The sequence below is a fragment of the Natator depressus genome, chromosome 17 (assembly GCF_965152275.1).
Source record: "Natator depressus isolate rNatDep1 chromosome 17, rNatDep2.hap1, whole genome shotgun sequence".
Taxonomy (NCBI): Eukaryota; Metazoa; Chordata; order Testudines; family Cheloniidae; genus Natator; species Natator depressus.
In genome coordinates, this window is record NC_134250.1 from 7,874,755 (window position 1) to 7,897,194 (window position 22,440).

Consider the following 22,440-nt stretch of genomic DNA (forward strand, 5'->3'; position numbering starts at 1 on the left):
GGAGTCATTTTAGTAATTTTGCATCACTATGGCTAAGATTTTCAAAAACAGGAGCCTAAAGTTAAGCTTCTAAATTCATAGTTAGACACCTAAATAAGTGATCTGATTTCAAAATGACTAAAGACCCAATAACTCTCATTGGCCTCAGCTGTCAACATAGTGAGTGCCTGGATAAATGGAGGAGGAGTATGTTCAGAATTGCCCAATGAGGTTTTGAAAAGATGGACACTCTCCTCTTTTAGAGAGGTTTGGAATGGTTGTAGGAGAAGGGAAAAAATATCTGTTTAAAATGGAGAGAGAGAAAAGCATTGATAACTGTACAACTTACCTTATCCCTGGCACGGAATGTGAAAAATTTAGGGAATTCCCTCTGTTTGGAAATAAAAATGATGATATCAGTCCTTCAAAAGCATTGCACACCATCTGTTCAGCCTATGGGCTATTGAGAGAAGGGACTCGGTGTGGCAGTGCAGCAGGGGGAAATCACTGCCATTACAATCTACCACTGCAAGAGCTAGCGTTGCATTACATTTTTATTTTGTAAATAAGGATGGTGGGAAGATAAAAATCCTATTGAAGTGGTTGTAGGGGCACGTTAAATCAATGTAGTTTATTTTACTATTGCAGTAGATGGTTCTTGATATTTTTGTCTAATATTGGGTCTTAAAACAGATTCTAGCTAGCCAGGAGGGGATGGGGGTGGAGACAGAAGAACTCTTGCTGGTTTCTCTCATTATTTATTATTACTATTGCAGTAGTGCCTAGGAGTCCAAGTCACAGACCACAACTCTATTGTGCCAGGCGCTGCACAAACACAGAACAAAAAATACAGTCCCTTCCCCAAAGAATTCCTCATATTCCTAACACTGCTCATGCAGTTCCCCACCCAAGGAATAGTTTTAATGAATTTTGAGAAATTCATGAGTTCTAATAATTGACTTTAACCTCATAGTCTAGAAAGTCTACAAGATATACTATATGTTTATTTGCTCCTCTGTTACATGTATGGAGATTACCTATGACCTTGGTACAGATTAAGTCCTAGGCCTTATTGCAAATCTAGAAAAAATTACCTTTCTAACACCATACAGCACAACTCTTGGCTCCTAATAAGCTAGGACTTTGAATGGAACTGCTCACACATTTGAAATGCTCAAACAAGTAACCATTACCACTGTTTGAAGTTTTGCTTTTACTTTAGCTTTCAATTCACTACAATGATCATAATTTTGGTTATCATCCTACATTAAAGTGCTTGCTGTTGACTCTTTCCTATGCTGAATTCATTTTTGTATTATTAATAGGTTTTGGTGGTTCCACCATGTTCTGAGAATTGAGGACATGCTGTAAAATGAAATGATAGACACTGGAAGTGCTAATGAGAAAGACTTTCTGTATTGCTCTTTAAAACACAGTTATAATTGGAAAAAGACTACGTAAAGATGGCATCCTCATATCTACTCCCTACAGCGCCAACCCAGTGAAATCCTTAAGCATGTGCTTAACTATAAGCACGAGTAATCCCACTCACTTCAATGGGATTACGTACATGCTAAAAGTTAAACACGTGTTTACGTGCTTTGCTGGATTGAATCCTATATGTCTTCCAAGGCACATGCTCACTTTACTGATAAAAGCAAGGGCTGGTTTTTAGTTTTTAATACTGTTCACACTGCAAAGCCAGTGATGTTACAGAAGAGTGAGTTGATTCCATTCTGGACAAAAAATATTGTCACTGCTCATGGCAGAGTTTGGGCCAGATTTTGCAGTCACTTAAACTGGTTTTATACGGTCATAATTCCATTGACTTCAGAGTATGCTTTGAACCAATGTAAGTGAGAACAGCTTCAAGCCCTCCATTACTAACAGTGATGTCAGCGGCAGCCTGCCCTGACTCCAGGTGAAGCCTGTAGAGCTGCATAATTACAAAAATGGGCTTTTTGACTCCAAAAAATGATGAAATTTGACGTGGAGGCACAGAGAGAATAAATATGGAGTCCCACCCTGATTCTTCGAATCACAAGCACATTTTAGATATCAAGAGGAAAGAAAAACAATGTCATGCTGCCTCAGTTCAACAACTACAGCACAATGACAGGGAGGGACGAAGTTCAATCAGGAGACATGGGCAATGGATTCATAGATTTTGAGGCCAGAAAGGACCATTCGATCATCAAGTCTGTCTGCCTGCATGACACAGGGCATAGAATTTCATCCAATTACTCCTGTACTGAGCCCAGTAATTTGCATTTGGCTCTTCCATAGTAGTCGCCTCTAGCGCTACAGAAGTTTTACCATGAAGAATCCTGTCCTTGGGATTATGGACACTATTTGTACCCAGGAGGTTCAGCAATCTCCTAAAACAGCATATAAGGAAACAGAGTTGAGACTTCCACATTGCCTCAATATCCTCCCAAATCCCTCCCACCTGCCCCCTCTGCATGCTGCCAATTTCTCCTAACATCATCCATGCTCATTCTATCACTAATGTAATTGCTTTCGAGACATTTGACTAGTGTTGTGGGCAAATATAATAATTAAATGTGCGCGCACACGAAAATCCTCAGTGCTCTGGTACCAAAAACCAAAAGAGTGCTCCGTTTCCTAGGAAGAGGAATTATACCCCTGCTGTGTTCTAATCAACCAACCATCATCAAGACAATCAAAATAATTTGCCTAAATTAGCCAATCAAGACACCCTGCAAATCAGAGAATGCAAAAAGATACAAACAGAAATCATCATAGCTGATTATTATACTAATAATCGCGTTAAAAACCTAATGAGATGAGGAAATTGGAAGCTTGCTGGAGCAACTCTCTATTACCTCAACATGCTGGGAACTAATTATATAGACTGTAATTAAAACAAAAACAACCCCAAGCCAAGCCCTGGGTAAGTTGATAGTTGGTCCAGTAACAAACTAAACAGAATAGGAGACAATAATGAAGACAGACATTTATGCAGCATCTCTCATACAAAAAGAGCCCAAACTCTGCAAACTTTTCAAACTGATCACAAGCTCTGCTGTCTCCTCTAGGTTGGACAGTGGCAGGCTTTTAATAACTCACAGCTCTACACAGCAGATCAGAACAGAGTGTGAATCCGATCGTGTCTGATTTTAACTACCAAGGAATTCAGACAGGTGAAACTGACACTTATGTTAACAAGACTCAGTTCTTCAAAAAAAGCTATGAGATTTTTAATGATCAGAGATAATCAGGACATTGGATTTCTGACTTATTCAAACAATGGCACAACAGTGGTTGAAATCACAGATGACACTTGCTACACTAGAATGGGTTTTCACTGTAAGTCACCCATCTAAATACTGACCAAACTGGATTCTGCTTAGCTTGCAAGATCATAGCCCTGGGGCAGTACGGCTGCATTCAATCAAATATAACCTTGCGAATAAAGCTGAGTCAATGTTCATGAGAGAGAGAGAGCGAGAACGGCTTGTTTTCACTAGCATGGAAGAGGCTGCAATGGTGTCTTTGCCTGTTCACCTTCCACTCGTTACATATAGGTAAGAGTGTGGGATAGTGTTCACAGGACTCATTCAGAACCAGTGAGGGGCAAACCTCAAAAGGTTCCCAGGATCTGTTTAGATAAGAACTCAAATATTTTCCAAATACTTCACTAATGCTTAGCAGGGCTGGGTTCCTTAGACCAGTGGTTCTCAACCAGGGGTCCGGGGCCCCCTAGGGGACCACAAGCAGGTTTCAGGGGGTCCGCCAAGCATGTCCAGCATTCGACTCGCTAGAACCCAGGCCAGAAAGCCGAAGCCCCACCACACAGGACTGCAGCGTGGGGCACTGAACCCCACCACCTGGGGCTGAAGTCAAAGCCTGAGCAACTTAGCTTCGCAATGCCCCCTGTAGTGTGGGGCCCAGGGCAATTGCCTTGTTTACTACCCCCAAATGCGGGCCTGGGCTTTTATATGCAGAGAAAGAGCTGTTGTGGCACAGCTGGGCCAGGGAGTTTTGACAGCATGTTGCGGGGGCCTCAGAAAGGAAAAAGGTTGAGAACCCCAGTCTTAGACTCCATTAGATCTCTTCACAATGCCCTGCTCTCCGAGTGTCTCTCTTCTATATGCTGTTATGTAGCCCACAGTGTTGTACTCAGCCCAAAATGCATAGCTCCCACCCGCCCATAGAGAATACTGTATAGTGCATTTGGGAAAGCGCGGGGATTCCATACATTGGAAGAGGGGGGCTGCATGCATCACTGGTGATTATCAAGAGATGAGATTATCAAGAGACTGGTCTTCAGAAGTCTTTTCACACAAACAGTAACTACAGGGCAGGCATACATGCGAATACACAATAAGGGCTAAATGTCCTTTGACGATTAGCAAATCTCTCAACTCTCAGCACTATAACTAGAGTGCAACTGGTACCTTTCCCTGCCTTTCTCTGGCATTTTACCGAAGTCTTACCCTGCTTTCCTGCTTGTATCAAGCCCTGGGACTAAGTAAAAGTTGGCATTCAGCTGTCATTTTACCTTGGAATAGGGAAAAAAGAAAACAGTGACACGCCTGTAACTGTAATTACAATATTTATTAACTGAAACCTAGATAACAAGAACGCATTCACCCATTCAGAGGTGCACAATGTAAGGGTGAAGCGCTGTCTGAAGGTGTCTCTCAATGCACACATCTTTCCATTCACTGCCCACACTCCTGCCCATTTAAGCTGATAACTCACAAACTGGCTGAACTTTTACTAGTGCCAGGAACTAGTGGCCTTAGACAGATAATAAATATTGCTTTCTTCTGTAGCTGACTCTTTAGGGGTTGTTTGGTTTTGTTTTAATAGAAGCTGCCCTTTGTTTAAAGCTTTTGGGTGAAATTAAAATTCATCAGAAGCTACAGCTTTTAAACTATATTTAAATTCACTGGCTTTAGCAATAAATCAGTGAATTCTAGTACGTTTAAGAGAGACCAGCACACACATACAATAAATCAGTGAATTCTAGTACGTTTAAGAGAGACCAGCGCACGCACACACACACACACACTCACGCACACACACGTACTTTGAAAGGATAGAATTTAGTCTCATAAAATAATACTTGCATGTCTAGGGGCCGATTGTGGGTCCAATCCAATTCCAGCTGAAGTCAGTGTAAATTTTGCCATTGACTTAATGGGAGTTGGACTGGGCCCTTACACACCAAACGCAAAGAGGCAGACCCTCCTCTGGCACTATGACCATTTACACCAGCTGAGGATTTGCCCTAGGATCTGGGTGCACATTTAAAAAAACAGAGCCCCTCATATAAAAGAGGCATTGCTGAGGCAGTGTCCAATTCCCATAACTATCACAGTTGAGGAATGATCATTAGAATGATTTGTTAATCCAGAATAATGGATGAAAATGCCAAATCCAGTGCCCCTCTCTTAACCCGCATCCCAGCTCTCCAAGTTCTTGAAGGACTCTTCTATTCTTCCCCAGCTTTCTGATCCCCACCAGCAAGCTACAGCATTTATTCACAGCCTCTCATATTCCATCCCCCACGTATCAATTTTATTCTCTAAACTCCTGATTCTTCTTTCTAAAGCCTGAGGTTCTATGCTCAAACACCCCACACTTCTGTTACGATTCCAGTTTCCTGTCTAAAGTCACTGACTGACATACATCTGTATATACTGTCATCAGATAGGTTTCTGCCATCAATAAACTGGGGGAAGTAGTTCAGTTTGCAGCATTTCCTAAAGCATTTTGGAAAGCTTTTGCTTCTTTAGCCTGGAAGATAAACTCCCCTATTACTCTGTAGAGAAGAACCAATGATGCTAACTCAGGGATAAGGAAAATATTCCTAGTACTAGATATTTCTAAAGGAAAAAGCAGAGCGTCTGTGAAGCATTTTGCTAGCATAGCCCACAAAGGCTCACCTCATTAAAATAAAGTTGGTAGCAGAAACTGAATGATCCAATTGGCAAAGTAGAAAATTTCTGAATAGTGTGATTGCTGCAAGCAGATACCCAAGGGGAATTTATTAGCCACTGTTATTAAATTGGCATATATAAAAATGTATTTTTAAAAATAGCTACAACGAGACACTTTAGTGTGTGATTCATGGTGTATTAACATCTTACAATATTGATCGTACCTGGCCTTCAGCTTCGCGTCTGACAACATGCTAGCTCTGGATTATAATTCAGCCTCCTTCATTGTATGTGTGGTGTACATTCTATTCTCAATACACAGCTATAATTCCCAAGGGAAGCTACCCAAGCTTATCGTGAAAATAACAGGAAGCTTGTTGAATAACTATTATTGCTGATATTGGAATGTATTTCCCATACTGGGCTCTATGCATCTGACTGCATTTCTTGCACACTCAGTACTCCCATTAACTTCAGGAGGGGTTGAGTGGATACACAAGAGGGAAAGAAAAGCTGGCTTGTGCCCTACATAGTCCTCTTGAGAGCAGGAATCAAACTAGCCGTTGCTGAAGTCGAAGCATGGGGGAAGGGAGAGCTGCCTAGTGGTTTCAGCAGCAGACTGGGTGCTGGCAATCCAGAGTTCTACAAATGGCTTTGTCATTGTGTGAACTTTGGCAAGTCATTTTACTGGTCCCTTTCTGGGTTTATCTGTAGAGCTGGTTAGGAGCTGGAAGACCCTTGAATAATATATATAATATTTTTACGTTGTCAAAGAACATTAGAATAACTAAGGCCAACCTAGATTATATGGGTGCAAATTCAGCCAGGTGTATAAATTACTAAGTATAATAAGCATGAGAGTAGCCCCCTTGAAGTCAATAGAATTACTCACGTGCCTAAAGTTAGTCACATGCCTAAGTACCTAAGTAAAGTTAGTCACGTGCCTAAGTATTGAGCACATGCCAACTACTCAGTCAGGACCATGGGGTTGGATTTAAATAGCTCGCTAAAGAGTCAAATCTTCTTCTCCTTACTCATTCGTAATGACTAGAATCACTTTACTTCCATGAACTGCAAAGAGGAGTTGAAGGCAAAATTATCTTGATTTTTTTTTCTTTTTACTTACATGAAATCTTTGATCCACCTCATAGTTGACCTGTTTCCTGAAATCCTTACAAATGAAACAGAGAAAGACGGGGAGGGGGAGGAAGAGCAGAAGAAAGCTAGTAATTAGTACTAAAATCAAAAATAAATTAAGACAAGATTATAAGTGACACAAAGATTTTTTTTTTTTGTAATTGTCAATTAATTTTCTTAAGCGAATTCACTGAAACAGTCTCAGTTTTAGAGAATGAAGGCAACAAAAGCAGAACTAAAACGCTAGTAAATGCAATTTTTAATCTGAAAAATATTAAGATTATAATTTCATTATGAACTACAAATAAAAAGCTTCCGGGCATCAGGGGAGATGTCAAAATACCTTTTGTGCTACAAGGAACGTCAGCCTTCGAATCCCATGATCAATCAGGACTGATTTCTGTAAAAGGGAAGGACAGCAAACAGGAGAACTGGTTTAACAGAAAAGAAACATAAGACTCAAATCTGGATGACATCTTCTAAGGACTGGTAATGGGTGAGAGAGCTTCCTGCCTCTAAACTGCAGACTCACAATCCAGCCCAGCTTGGTGGTGACTGAAAGTTCTTATCAGATGGTTGCTTAGCAGCACCTGTGAGCAAATGCAATAGTCTCAGTCCCTTCTGAGTGGAGAAGAATCCATATAACAACCACATTTGGCACCATCTGGGAAACTTCTTATCTATCTCAGCAGGGAATTAATTGTTCAGGAAACACTGTTACCAGCAGAGGGGTTACTTAGATCATAAACTCTTTGGGGGAAGGGACCATCTTTTTGTTCAGTGTTTGTACAGCACCTAGCACAGTGGGGTTCTGGTCCATGACTTGGGGACCTAGACTTTATGGTAATAAAAATAATCATAATAATATGGGGTTCAAGCAGTTTTCTTGGCCAAGGTTAAAACTGAGCTACCAAATCCAGAGGAATTAACCTACAACACAGGTCTCAGGAGGTAGGGGAAACTTTCTGCATTGGTCAGGAAAACCACATTACAACAATCTAAAATGGCATGAGTATTCATGATTAAATACAGTGCCATGGACTTGCATGGCATGTTCAGATATAAAAAAAAAACATAGTAAGCTCTTTGAGACAGCCCAAAAGTGCTGGCTTTGTTTTGGGTTTGTACAGCACCTAGCACTATGGGTTCCTGGTCCGTGGCTGGGGCTCCAAGGTGCTATGATAAACAGCAAAACAACAACAACAGTACCCTGCCCTAAAGGCTTCGGCTGCAACAGGTCCAGGCCTACGAACCCTTGCTCAGAAGGGTAGCCCTTACTCATGCAAATAATCAGTGGAGCGATTCACCTCAGGAAAAACTACTCGGGTTTGAAGGATGGGGCCTTAATTTACATGGTATAAGAAGAGAATGAGACACAAAATCATCCTGTTTGGATTGTTTAGGCTCCTGGGCTTGGAAATATTTTAACATATCTAAAGTGTTCATATTTTATAATGTTGGCATAGGCACTGGTGGGGACACACATATTATTAATTATTTGTATCGGGGTAGTATCTAGAGGTCATGGACCCATTGTGCTAGACAATGGACAAACAGCAGAGGAAGGCAGCCAACAGATTTCAGTTTCTGAGGAAGCAAGGAGAATGAGGAAGCTTGGTGCATGGGAGGGCACTTCTTTTACTGGCTCCTGATTCAGGAAATCACTTAAGCATGTGCTTAAAGTCTGATAAGCGCATGCTTAAAGCCCCATCGAAGTAAGTGCTGTCCTAAAAAGGGATGGTTTCCTGAATTGGGGCCATACAGGGTTACATGGAAAAAGATAAGACGACATAACAAGGAACAGAAGACAAAGGATTCAGTATGGCAGGAGCAGAAAATAAAGGCTTTTTTTAAAAAAAAATAGACTGGCCCAAATCTATCCTTGGTGTAACTTTACTGAGCTGAATGGAGCCACACTGCAGATGAATGCTTCCCATAATGTTTATCATGCCCACTGTCCCTTTTAAACAAGTTTAGATCTCTGTCATTTTTCTCCTGTTTCTACTTTCTCTCCCCACCCTCTTTTTCGAATTTAAAAACAAAAAAGGAGAGTGAAAAGGGAAAGAAAGCCTCAGCATGGCCAAGAACAAACCCACCCCTTCTGGCTTGGACTGAAATGTTTTACTAAGGTTAAGCCCTTCGAAAACGAGCATCAGGGACTACATTCCTGGCAAAGGAAGAAAATAACTTTAATAATGCCATGATTTACAAAGCAAAAATTGTTATTGCTTTTAAAATTCCACAAGTGGCAGACAATAACAGCATAGCAACAGGATTCTGATTACATTGTAATAATGTAAGTCTCACAGCAAGTCCACAGCTATTACCGAGCGATTAGGCAACAGTACCTGGAGAAACTCCATTTAAACTGACTGCCTCAATCTCCTCCACAAGTCATTTACAAGTATATGATCCTAATTTCTATTAAAAAAAACCACACACAACATGCTGGGACTGGAAGATTATTTGGACAATTTGGATCAACCTATATGATAGTTTAATGTGTTTTTTGTTGTTTTTTTTTTAATTTCTTTTCTTTTTTCCTTCCATAAAACGCCTGGAGCGCAATCATGCAAATGAAAAACAAAACTAGTTTTGCTTTACTTTTTAAAAGAGAGACAGTTAAATTCTGAATTGGACTGGACAAGCACAGGGTTTCTTATAAGCTTCCAGTTCACTAGTCTTTCTGTATGGACAGGACAGTTGTACTGTGCACTGTAGAAGAGTGTTTGATCATACCTAATGGCTCTAACACTGCTACAACCTCAAAAATCACACACACATTATGCTCAAATAAATTTGTTAGTCTCTAAGGTGCCACAAGTACGCCTTTTCCTTTTGCGAATACAGACTAACACGGCTGCTACTCTGAAACACACATTATACGTCTCACAGGAAACACCTGACTTATTTTTGCAGCCCCTTTGCCATCTCCCAGTAGGGAGCAGGAGTTAGAGATTGCACTCCTCACAATCCCTCCCAAGGCCACTTCAGTGCCATCATGGATTTAGCAGGATCTCCATGCATGATGGGATATTCACCTGGGAAGACAGGAGAGGGGTTTTCCAGGTCGGGCAAAGAGGAAGCTAAGGTCCACTCTAGAGAGAGAAAGGGCAGAATACAGAGATGCAGCTGCTAACTAATGTTAGCTCAGGAGTGACCACAAGTGTAGAATCTGGTTCCTCGCTAAAAGTTAAAGGGCACCCCCTGCTCTCAGAAGGGAGAAGCCAAATTTACTGATCAGGTCCGCCTAGTGCCAAAGAAACAAGCAATGGAGATGTAGATATTATGCCAACAAAAGCTACAGATTTCGATGAGATTTAGAATGTCATGACACATGCACCATTTATTTGAGGTCATCTCAGACATTTCTGTTACACTGTCCTTCCCTATGTCAACCTGAACTGCGTCAAATAACTGTCATTGTATCTTGCTCCTTCAGACCCCAGATAAATATCAACACTTCACCTGACTCATTTAAAACTATAAGTTTCTTTTTGGTTTTTATTGGGTAAATGCAAGACTCTTTAGCTGATGGATTAGGATACACCATAAGGCAACACAAAGGGTGCTCTGTTGTTCAGTTCCTTCCCCAGAGGCTCCAGGAAACCGTAGCTACATCCAATTAGAGAAATAATACTGTTTTAGATTAGATAAATTAAGGATTTAACTGTTCCGTTTATATATTTATTTTGCAAGATACCTGGGAAATGCAGACTTCTTCCCAAGGGAAAATGTCTCCCTAGTGGGTCACAATAATACTGGCGAGTAGGTTCACTCTAAACTGCTATTCACCTTGCTTTGTGTGAAGTCCCTGAACATGGCCGCCAACCCATCATCATCAATGTCACAGTCAGTCTTAATGGCAATGTTCAGTATGTGAATGGGCTCCTCTCGGGCACTCTGTAATTTAAAGAAAGCAAGCCTAATAAATAAATTATTAACAACAACAAGAAGAGGAACGTTACATTTATATAATCTCTCTATCTGAGGGGATCCCCAAGTACATATACATCACCAATAAATGCAGCTAGCTCTGGGGAAGAGGCTGGCATGCTGAACCAAAGTACAGGAAGGGGAATTCTTAACCTAGAAAAACTATGGAAACCCCTGCCCTTACAAACACTACTATGGGATATTTAAATGTCCACCCACAGCAGGCTGGATCTTCATTTTGAAGTTCTCCTCAAGGCTCATGCACACTAAACTGCTTTGGCAGATAACACTGGTTTCAAATGGATTTTGGGGGCACAAGGAATGCAGAATCAGGTCCTTTGTATGTATGTAGCATTACTACAGTGTCTTTGTAGGACATATGGAGAATTTTAGCACCAAGGGAGACCGTAAAATTAAAAAGGGGAGCAAAGTTCACTGCATGGAAACGAAGCAGCATGTCTTCATGGCTACAGTGCAATACGACATTATGGTAGCTCAGCTAAAACCGAGCCATGAAAAGTAACACGCTTAATATTCAAGAACTTGCAATTAAAAACTCTCACAAACTGGATACCAATCAACAGAAAACTATACTTGGTTAGGTGTGGACGGCACGGGTGTGGGGGGAGGAAAGAGCATGTAAGGAAGTAGTTACGGTGGAGATAAATCCTTGTCCCATATTATCTACCCCACACACAGACATCAGGAACAATGGACTGATTTGAAACCAACCCTTGTAATGATATGCTCCATATCAGAGCTTCCAGTCTGCTACAGGTATTGTGGAGCAGCTGCGTGTCCCTCTAAGGAGAGTGCCTCTTGCATCACTAACCATTACCAACCAGCTGTTTCCTCTGAACCCTTTCTCTACGCCAGTTTGAAAACCCGGGGACTCCTCTCACCTTTCCTCCCCAGAGTCCGCACAGGAAGCGGAACAGAGGGAAGAGACCAGGATATGAAAAACTAAATGCCACAGTGGTGTCCTGAATGGGGGTGAAGCAGAATACTAACGAAGGTCAGACTACAAGAAAGGGTTCAAATACTCTGACTTAACCTTCCTATACCCGTACAAGGCCAGGTTCCACTGCCATGGGGCCAAATGCTCTGTCACACCACTGTAAACCCAGAGTCACTCCACTGACTTTAATGAAGTGATTCTGGATTTACTCTGACGTAACCAAGAAAAAAAATCTGGCCCCATGGTTGCTGGAAACTGGAAAGAAGGAAATACCGTACCTTATCCTCATCATACAAGGAAGTGTGGCCAGCTTCAGGAAAGGTTGGGCTTTGGGGAGGTGAGTCACAGAAGCAACCCATCACTTCATCAAAGATTCTGAAACACATCCAAGAAACGCTAGTCATAAATAAACTACTCACAACCCAACGGCACCAAAAGCACACTCAGTCACCCTACCAATACCATCTTCATGGGGCGGAGAAAAAGTCATTCCTCCCCTCTGCAGACTTCAGAGCTGACTAAATGGAAACATTATCCAGTACGAGAGCTAAAAATCAGGAGGTGGACTTGGTTTAAACTTCAACGAAAGCAAGCAAGCGAGCTAGCTATATTTTTTAATATATAAGCTGCTAGTGTCCATATCATCATTCTTGAGGTAACAGAGGAAAGCCTGAGATGAGAGCCCTGACAGCCCAATGTAATTGCCCCTCTCCCTGGGGTAATGCATCAGTATACATCAAGAGATAGATACTGAATGCATTTAATCAAAAGATGTATCATCTCTTGTGCGGTTTATTCTAGTGTTCTGTTTCATTTCTCCTGACATTTCACTCATCACGTCACAGGTTGCTTCTTCTGCTCTTGGCTAAGAATCTGGGCTTTTTCTTTGTTTGTTTCATAATACATGGGGGCCAAAACATCCTGACTGCACAGATGAAATGGTGGTGCAACGCCCCCACAAGAAGAGACTATGATTCTTCCACCCCCGTCATGGGGATCATGCAGATGTAAGATTTCTGATGGGTGTTGGGGTGAGTGTTGTGGAAAATTCATAGGCTCTGCTTGTGGGGGCTTTCCAATCTTTTGCGTAAGTCCAGAAGGTTTAAGACCAGACATATGCACGTGCACAAAGACATACACCCAATGTTGGGAAGAAGGGCTCAATTCCAATAAGCATTTAAAAGTTCAGATGCTTATGGGAACCTTGACTCGGCAAAAATGCAAAATGCTGGTCGGAGGCAATCGGTTCTTATAGTATTTTGGAACTTCCAGTTATTCCAGCCAGACAACTAGGGGTGGGGACCCCAAACACTTGGCAATTTTGGAACTTCTATGAAAGCTTCGAGTGTCGTACTAAAAACAGACAAAGACTATGACCGATCCCATTTAACCGCCCCCAAAACTATCCTGGCAAACGCGCACACAGAGAAATCAGTACCCATATCCTTACCTGACAAACTCTTCAAAAGTCCGGAAGGAGACCATTCCGCCCATCCGCTGGCACGGTGGGGTGAATGAGCTGTCCAGCAGCACATCACTCACACTTGCTACATGGACCATCCCGTAATGATTGAGGTTGGAGGAAAAGGACATTCTAAATGGCAATTCAAGCACAGCTTTATTAGTGGATTGGATGAGGGGGGAACAAGGTAAGGTTTTTTATTTGTTTCGCAATTGTTTGAAATGCTGAAATGTATACAGTACAGTAGAACTAGACTGCGGTCAAATTAACCCTTTCACTACTGGGGTGGTAAACCTGTTCTGCTACCTTTACCCAGTCACCAAAATCACTGGAACTAGGACGTGCACGTGGTACCCTTAGTAACACAACTGTGTTCTACCTGGACACACTTGGAACGAAGCAGCAGCCAAGGGTTAAGAAATATCATTATTCCCTTTTAAAAAAATATTTCTTAAGAGAAAAAGAATTGAGCTTACAAGTGAATTATGACTATGCGATGCCAAAGGCATTTTTCTCCTGTACCTATGCTATGCGTTACAGATGAAACGTTCACAGATAAACACAAGAATAATTCTTGGTTATGGCATTTGAAAGGTTTAGTAAATCTTTACAAACACCTTCAAAAACATGTATTGAAATATATTTGTTCTATCTTTTTTTAAAAAAAAAACAAACCACCTTTAAATTAGACACTTGCTATACTCTTGGCTTCAGTAATCAGACTCCCAACCCCACCCCCTTTTCCAAATCTTTTCAGTAAGCTTACAAGCACTTCCATCCCACCTTACGCTATCTCAAGCTCCCACAGAAGGTATAGTGACTTCTCTAGAATGCGGTATTGGGACCCAGGGTCTCACACATGCTCACACTTGCTTTCATATGCTAAACACAGTCTTATTTCAGTGCCTTCCACTTAATTCAATCAATGATAAATCTGGTCCTCTTTCTAATTTGACCAATTCCTCAGCAACAAAACCTCTTTGCATTAAGTTCAACACAACTTCCACCCTGTCGCTTTGATTGGTTTTGACTGCCTGAAAGCAGGAACTGCTGAATAATTCAAACAACTGGCTATGGAATGCACCCATTTTAAGGCAAGGGGACAATGAAAAGGCAGGAAGAGCCAAGACAAACAGAAGTTGTCTTGATCAGACACTGCGATTGATATAATAAGCACCACTATGTGCTCTGCAAGTGATGAGATGCACCCCGGTGATGATATTGCTCATAAAGAAGGGACAATTTCTTATATTAATAAGGGCGATAGGAACAGCTGTGGGGGGCTGTGCCTACGGATGGTCAACGTCAGCAAAATGTCTCGAGGCCCACAATCAGATTACCCTGATGGGCCACAGGTTGCCCACCACTGGTGTAGACCAACCCACAGAGTCAGGATCACATTTTCCACAGAATTTAATGGGAACAAATTGGGCCCTAAAAGCCTATCCCCATAGTAGTAAATACAGCTATCAAAAAGGTATTTAATCTTTTGTCAGGACTTGTGACCTCAAAGAGAGGGTTGGTAGAAAAAGCCACTCACGCTATGAATGAAGTGAGTCCTATGAAAACTAGCTATGTATCCTCCCACTATCAAGTGGGATCTGTTTTTCCTGTTCGGTAATGAATTCCCGGTAAATCTTTTTATACAAACTTTTCACTTCTTCATGATGGTCTGCTGCAGAATAATCAGAATTCATTCAGGGATCAAGTTTCCAAAGCCACTCTGTCTTTTACCCCACTACATTATATGGTATGGATTATACATTGGCTCTAAAGAGATACCTTACTGCTGGGTATCAACTGGTCACATCCATGACAAGGAAAGTGTTTAATACCATTCTCTTTCATTCACCCAAATGTTCAGGAAGGTATTTGCTAAAGTAAGTGTCTGATTTTATACTTGTGCCACTTCAGGGGCCCTGAATCAGCAAATCACTTAAGCACATGCTTACTTTAAGCATGTGAATAGTCCCACTGAAGTCAAGCACATGCTTAATTGCTTTGCTGGATCAGGCCCCAACTGTACAGCAGGAAAAAATAAAGGGCCCAATAGAGCAACATGCAGAATTCCTGTTGGCCACACAGGTGCAGGACCAAAATACCAAATGATAGATTCCCAATGCTGCTTAATACACAATTTTAGGAGTTTTCTTTTGTTTAAAATGCACAGAATTTAACAAACACATCCTCGAAGAAAATGTTCTAAGTGCAATGATAAAAAGTTTAAAGTACCAAAAATCTGAACAGCTTGCTCTACCTTTGAAACAACTTTAGGATTTTGCAACTAATCTCAGATCAGGAATCAGAAAGCTTTCAAACTTGTATACCATTTTTCCTAGACATGTTTATAAGCCGTAATAAATGGTAGGCATTTGAGTTTTGAAATAGTACAGATTTTCAGGCCACCTGTCTTCACATACATTTCTTACCACTAACATAAGAATGTGAAAAAGTATCAAATATTTTTGATTATTATTCAAAACCACAAACATTTTTGGACTGAGAAATGGGGGAAAAATGAAGTATCCAAAATAAAACAAAAACATGCTGTCAGCTGATTAAGGTGTACTTTCATCAACTGGGTGAGAGGCGATGGATGTGCTATAGTGCATCCACAAATTCTAAGCCAGAGACCAGAGCAGCACTGAATACTCTTCATCTTACACATCAGGCCTTGGCTCTCCTGGAATTAGATGTCTATTTCACTGTGATACCCTATCAGAGAGTCAGTGGCTACGTTCCAAGGAGGAGGAGTTTGGAGGCGAAGTTTTCTGCTGGGATACTCGTTTTATATGTCGCAGCAGGTAAGCTGAGCCCATTAGCAAATTTAGTTTTCTAGCTTGCCACATGCAAAGCTATCTTTTAAAAGTTTTTTAAAGAGCTGAAAACATGTTTAGAACATCAAAAAAAGGAGAGTACGGATAGGGAATATAGTTATGATTCAGAGGGTCCCAAGTAAGGGGTAAGGATTCCAAACAAAACATACTAAAATGTTAAATATTAGGCTACTTCTTTTCTAGTCTACCTTTCTTTTCAAACCTTAAAAGAGGATGAGTACCATACCTGTTTAGCGTGGGGATGTTCCCTCTGTAATCAAACAACCACAGTTAGTTACAGATTGGTTAGTGAGAACACTAATAAAAGAACTGTCATTCGAGCCAGTACCTAGACCAGCAACCACACATTTATATTCACTGAACCGGAATTTGTTGCACAATCAAGAAAGAGCCAATGGGATTCGGTCTCAAAAAGAAGGGACTCACTACTTGATCTAGCTTGCAGCAGCTGCTGTTGGGATGAGTGTACCAGAATGTATTTATCCACTTCAAGAAGCAAATAGCAACATATCATAGAGAACCATAGTATATTTGCAAGGTACCTTACATTTCTATAGCATAGTTCATCAGATTGTCTCATGGCACATTGCAAATATAAAGCAAGCCTCACAAGCCACAATGCAAGCACCCCCATTTGAAAGATGAGTAAACTGAAGCAGAGACAAAACAAGTGACCAGGCCACACAGCAAGTCTACAGGAAGTCCAGAAAAGGAACCCAAGTCCTGATAGCCAAGCCTTTACTTCTAACCAGTAGCCCACAAGCTGGCTCCCCACAAGTGCAAAAGAAATAAAGTGAACATAGGAGGGAAGGGAACTGAAATAAATACACACACACACACACACAAGCAAACTTTTAAGCTGGACACTGAAATGAACAAGCACATCTTAAGAATGGAATTTTGAAAACTCTAAAGGTTCCTATTATATCGTGCCAAACTGATTGCTGGGGTTTTCCACATAGAACAGGGCTCAATGATGTGCAAGGCAGAGAAGTAATAAGGGACACATATTTCCTTGCAGTGAATGGAATGGCATGGGGCATGCAAGAAACATGCATGAAAGCATGTGGCTGCATGTATATCTATGATCTGGCATTCAAAATACTAGAGAAGATGCCATTAAAAAAGCACATACACAAAAAGGGATATCCCCCTCCCTAACAATAACAGAATAATGAATGAGTACAAACTAATACCAAAACTTAGGGGACCATGTAACAGGACTCTTCAAGCTCTAGGAGACCCAGCCTCAACATTCCCTAATATTACTTGCTATAGGTAAGACCCCATAGGACATTATGTTGAGAAGTTTAGGGGCCTGCACATTTTTCTACGGCCACAGTACAAGATACAGTCCCTAACTCTGCGTCTCCTCATGGATCCGTTTTGTCACAGGAGCGGTGCCCTCTCTATGAGGTGTTTCGCCATTGTAACGTTGAACATGCACTGAATGTGACTACAAAGCAGACTGAGGTTTGGGCATGAGGATTTCCTGGGCTTATGTCTGAACAATGGAGGGGACCAGCACAAGGCAGACTCCAGCCCTACTGCTAATGGTACACAGAGGTGCACTATTCATTTTCCTCTAGAAGAGTCAGTGAAGAAGAAAGCTGTGCTGTAGAAGATGCCATTAGGACTGGCAAAGGGGCATCGGGGCACAGAGTAGCATACATTTTGTCTAGGTCAGCTGCGCAGTGTCTGTTTAATTGAAAAAAATTCTAAAGGGAACTGGATGTCCCCACACCTAGTGCACATGTTTCCGAACGCTCCCTGGAAGTCCTCACATACCTACAGGAAATGGACAGAGAAACAACTAGGTTTGAAATGACAGCAAATTGTGTGCCCCTCTCTGTCTCTCCCACAGGGAGCTCCCTGCTGCCTGGCTCTAGAATTGTTGTCAGTCCTCCCGGTATGTGGCTGAAGAGGAGATTACAGTAGGAATCTCAATGAAAAGAACACAAGATCAGTAACAAGAGACCTCAGAGCAAAGAATGATTGGTTCTCAAGTTATACATTATTCACAGTTAGAGCATGTCATGGCTGCCCAGTGTGAAGTTATAACCATGTGGTCAAAACCCAGTGAAACTGAATACATTGTAATCTAGACTATCCTATTTGTAGCTGTCCTGAGATTTTTGGGGTGGATTTTTAAATTTATACATAATTTAATACCATAAAGGACTTTTCCGTATCACAGGTTTCAGAGTAGCAGCCGTGTTAGTCTGTATTCGCAAAAAGAAAAGGAGTACTTGTGGCACCTTAGAGTCTAACCAATTTATTTGAGCATAAGCTTTGCATCCGATGAAGTGAGCTGTAGCTCACGAAAGCTTATGCTCAAATAAATTGGTTAGTCTCTAAGGTGCCACAAGTACTCCTTTTCTTTTTCCGTATCAGGAACTGAATTGGGCATTATTTAACACACATCAAGAGGTCAAGTTTGGGTCTTTTCAGAATAATCAGCAGTGTAAAAAGCGTTATGGTGGTAATCAATCCACTTACTGGGCTGTGCTCTTGGGTTTTTAGACAGTACAGTAGGTTGAACTGTAGCCTCTGAAAACACCAGCTGCAATAGAATGTGCTGTAGGCTCAGGACTAATCCCCTGATGCTTTGGCTCTTGTAACTAATACAACGAGGCGTCCTTCTGACACTTTAGAGACTAACACATTTATTTGGTCATAAGCTTTCGTGGGCTAAAACCCACTTCATCAGATGCATGGAGTGGAAAATACAGAGGCAGGTATAAATCCACAGCACATGTGGATTTATACCTGCCTGTGCTGTGGATTTATACCTGCCTCTGTATTTTCCACTCCATGCATCTCATGAAGTGGGTTTTAGCCCACGAAAGCTTATGCCCAAATAAATGTGTTAGTCTCTAAAGTGCCAGAAGGACTCCTTGTTGTTTTTGGTGATACAGACTAACACAGCTACCCCTCTGAAACCTGTCATCCTGTAACAAAGTATCAAAACACTGGGAGGCTAAAAAAAGGAACAGATTGTGACACATGAACTAAATGGATAGCAGATATCCCCAGGAAAGAACCACCAAACTTCTTCACCTTGGCACCATCCTCTTGTATTTAAAAACAAACAAACAAAAACAAAAAACCCTCTTCTCCTAGCCGGGGGAGAGTATCTGTCTCAGTGTGAATTCAAACACCTAAGCAGGCTGGTTCACTGCATGCTTTACTGTCAGCTTGCTGCTTCTCCTCAAGCAAACACAGGCCCTTAGCCCTTCCCTATGCCCTCCAGCTGAATTTGCTTCCCCCCACCCCAATCTCTTTTTACAAGAGAGCTCCCCTCTGAAATTGATAGTAATGCATGCAAAGAGCCACCGGTTATGTCAAGCTGTGACTGAGTGCCGACATAGGGCAACGCTTTCAAAATCAGGCAGCAAAGCAGAATCAGCAGAGGGCAGCTGAATAACCCACTTGAAGTTACTAAGAGCACAGGCGAAAGAGCCATTCAGCTGGCTGTGACCAGTGGCGTTCCTCCTGTGTTCCTTCTTTTCTGCAGAAGGATCCAAATAGAAGGCAGCAGAACATGCCTTGAACCATCTGTTTTGACTGGGTTTTTCCACTACCCCCCTTTCTTTCCCCTGCCACCCCCAGCATTTCAGCCAGGCTGAATCCGTTACTGAAGCCCAATTTGCATAAAACTATCATTATTCCATTCAGTTTGCTGCCCCTTCAATAGCCCCTTTTTTGCTCTGCTGGAAGATTCTGTCCTTCCGAAACAGACAAGCCAAGGGAGCAGCAGCACATTACTGCTGCCTGCTGTCTAATTAACATCAAACCCACAGCATGAAACTACAGGGATTTACAGGTGTCCTGGAATCATTTCCCCCTTTCCCCTCCTGATATCAGCTCATCTCCCGCTACAAGGAGGGGACCTCAGGCTACCTAATGATACACTAAGAGTTCTATACTCAACTCTCCAGGCTTACACAGCTCAGGTTCCAAAAGAACATAGTTGATTTTATACCAGGAGTCAAGTGATTGATGCAAGAGGTTGTTTCAATAACACCTGAAGCCTGCAGAAAAGCTTCCATTTTGCCAGACATTCACATCTTATGAGCAGGCCACCATCAAATGATGAAGCGCCAACAGTAGGGGGTGTTGGGGTTTTTTCCCCCAAATCAGCAAGCACAATCCACCGCTCTAAAAGAACACGGACGTTGGCTTCTGGTTCTTCCACAAAATGACCTATTGAACACAGCAATGCATGGTTTGCTGTGCACAATAGTTTTGACCTCTAGTTCACTAGATGGCTAAGGAGAAGACAGGCACAAATGTCCAGGCGACACACCAAAAGACAGCAGAGCTAAGGAGAAACCATACACCACTGCAAGGCTTGAAATTAGCAGTGCTAGAAATCTCATCCTTTTCTAGGCACAGAAAGAAGCGAGAGAGAAATTTGACAAACACACAGATACAAGCAGGTTCATGAGAGATTTATATCAGGTGCCTTTGAAATGCAAACACATCTAATGACTAAGGCTAAATTATGCTCTAGAAAGCCAAAAGGTAAAAGACAGCAGAATGTAGCCCTAAAGAATGACTTTGGAGCTAAAGACATCCACGTGAATGCATTAACAAACAAGTTACATGTAGGCAAAGTCACATGCATAGATATAGACCCCTTGCGGATACAAAATTTGTATTCACATCCGATACACAAACATGGTCTGCAGATATCTGCATCTGTAGATATAAAGTGGATATCAGCAGATTTGCAAGGCTCTAGATATAAAATTTGGATCCGCATCCATCTGCGATCGGCAGACATGGTCTGGGGATATAAAGAGGATATCCACAGATTTGCAAGGTTCAACACTTGTACATACAACCAATATATCTAAGTATGTCCTTGCCGGTGTGTGTGCATATTTATACTTTTCAATGTAGATGCTACACAGATATAGGATTTTACATGCATGCACATGATGAAAAGTATCTTCAGTGACTCAAGGGATTGATAAATTGGTAGCTTAAAGACCATCATCTAATAAATGCAGAGCTGAGCTCTATTCAGCTGGCCATACTTTAGAACAGTCTCTTAAAACTATAGTCTGCCAAATAAGGAGGTGGGCTTGCACTGGTTTCATTGCATAACATAGAAAAGTGAGGCTATACCCCCTGCAACCATAACTTTCCCCCAGTAAGATTGCAAAAGTGTACTTGGATCACTTTATAAAGTGTGCTTATCAACACAATTCCTCACCACCAAAGATCTAAACCTATACCTGTAAATCCCCCACCACCTCCTGGGAACTGGGCCAAAACCTCCAAGTGTCTTTCTTCACATCACTACACCCACGGGACATGGTCCATGGCGTAAGCAGCCCAACCTCACCCAGGGGAGAGGGAGAGTCCTCACTAACCCTTGGTCCATCAAACCTACCACCACCAGCACAGGAGACCAGAAACACATTCCCAACTGCTCATCCTGCTGTTATAGCAGATAGAGAGGTTGGGTTCTGCTCCACAAAAATAAAGAGGTGAGACATTGCATTCAGCCACTGCCAAGGCAGCTGTAATGAAGAAGGGCTGGAGGAGGGGAAGGGGAAGGGGGAGGGGAGAGGGTATGGAGAACAAAATATCTTGGGAATCACCTCATCTGACATCAGCAGTTCCCTGATTATCCTCCAGTGAAACGGGAGCTGTTACTGGGTGAAGGGCAGTTTGGATCGGTAGTGGAAGAACAGATTGGCTGGGGGGGTGGGAGGGGTGGGGTGAGAATTTGGGGAAATATAATTTAACTAACAACTCTGACATTTTACTTGTCATGTGTCCGTTATAGGTTGTGCATCTTGTGTGTGTGGCTTGTAAAGCTTCGTAGGGCAGTGGCTGTCTGAATTTATGCTTATGCATCATCTAGCAAAAAGTTACCCCAATCCTGATTGGGGCCTTTGGGTGCTGCTGGAATATATATGTTAAACAATAAACTTCACATTTATTTATATCTACTGTTTGGAAATATTATTTCCACCATCAACATAGAAGATTTAATTATTTTCATGCAAGAAACACCGCATTATGAACTGATATAAATCATGAAGTTAACAAGGTTACAAGAGGAAAAAAGTTCTAGGATGGGAACTGGTGGGCATGTGAAAAAGATAGGCAGATGGCAGTGGTAACATCATCTTGGATAACTTGAGGCTAAATGGAATAGTAGTAGGATGGCTAGTCCTACCCAAGAAAGAGGGCCTACAG

The 22,440-nt window shown here is 41.8% G+C and overlaps 1 protein-coding gene across 2 annotated transcripts in view; it reads right to left on the reverse strand.

Moving 5' to 3' along the window:
* The window catches only part of ACACA (acetyl-CoA carboxylase alpha), a 185,559-nt gene that overhangs the window by 96,598 nt on the left and 66,521 nt on the right, over window positions 1–22,440 (reverse strand). For both annotated transcript variants that reach the window (XM_074974614.1, XM_074974613.1), the window contains 7 exons: window positions 16,448–16,471; window positions 13,373–13,516; window positions 12,201–12,297; window positions 10,824–10,931; window positions 7,372–7,428; window positions 7,018–7,062; window positions 329–370 (listed from right to left, as the gene is read on the reverse strand). In XM_074974614.1, the coding sequence (XP_074830715.1) occupies window positions 329–370; window positions 7,018–7,062; window positions 7,372–7,428; window positions 10,824–10,931; window positions 12,201–12,297; window positions 13,373–13,516; window positions 16,448–16,471 (517 nt within the window). The remainder of the gene's footprint in view (window positions 1–328; window positions 371–7,017; window positions 7,063–7,371; window positions 7,429–10,823; window positions 10,932–12,200; window positions 12,298–13,372; window positions 13,517–16,447; window positions 16,472–22,440) is intronic.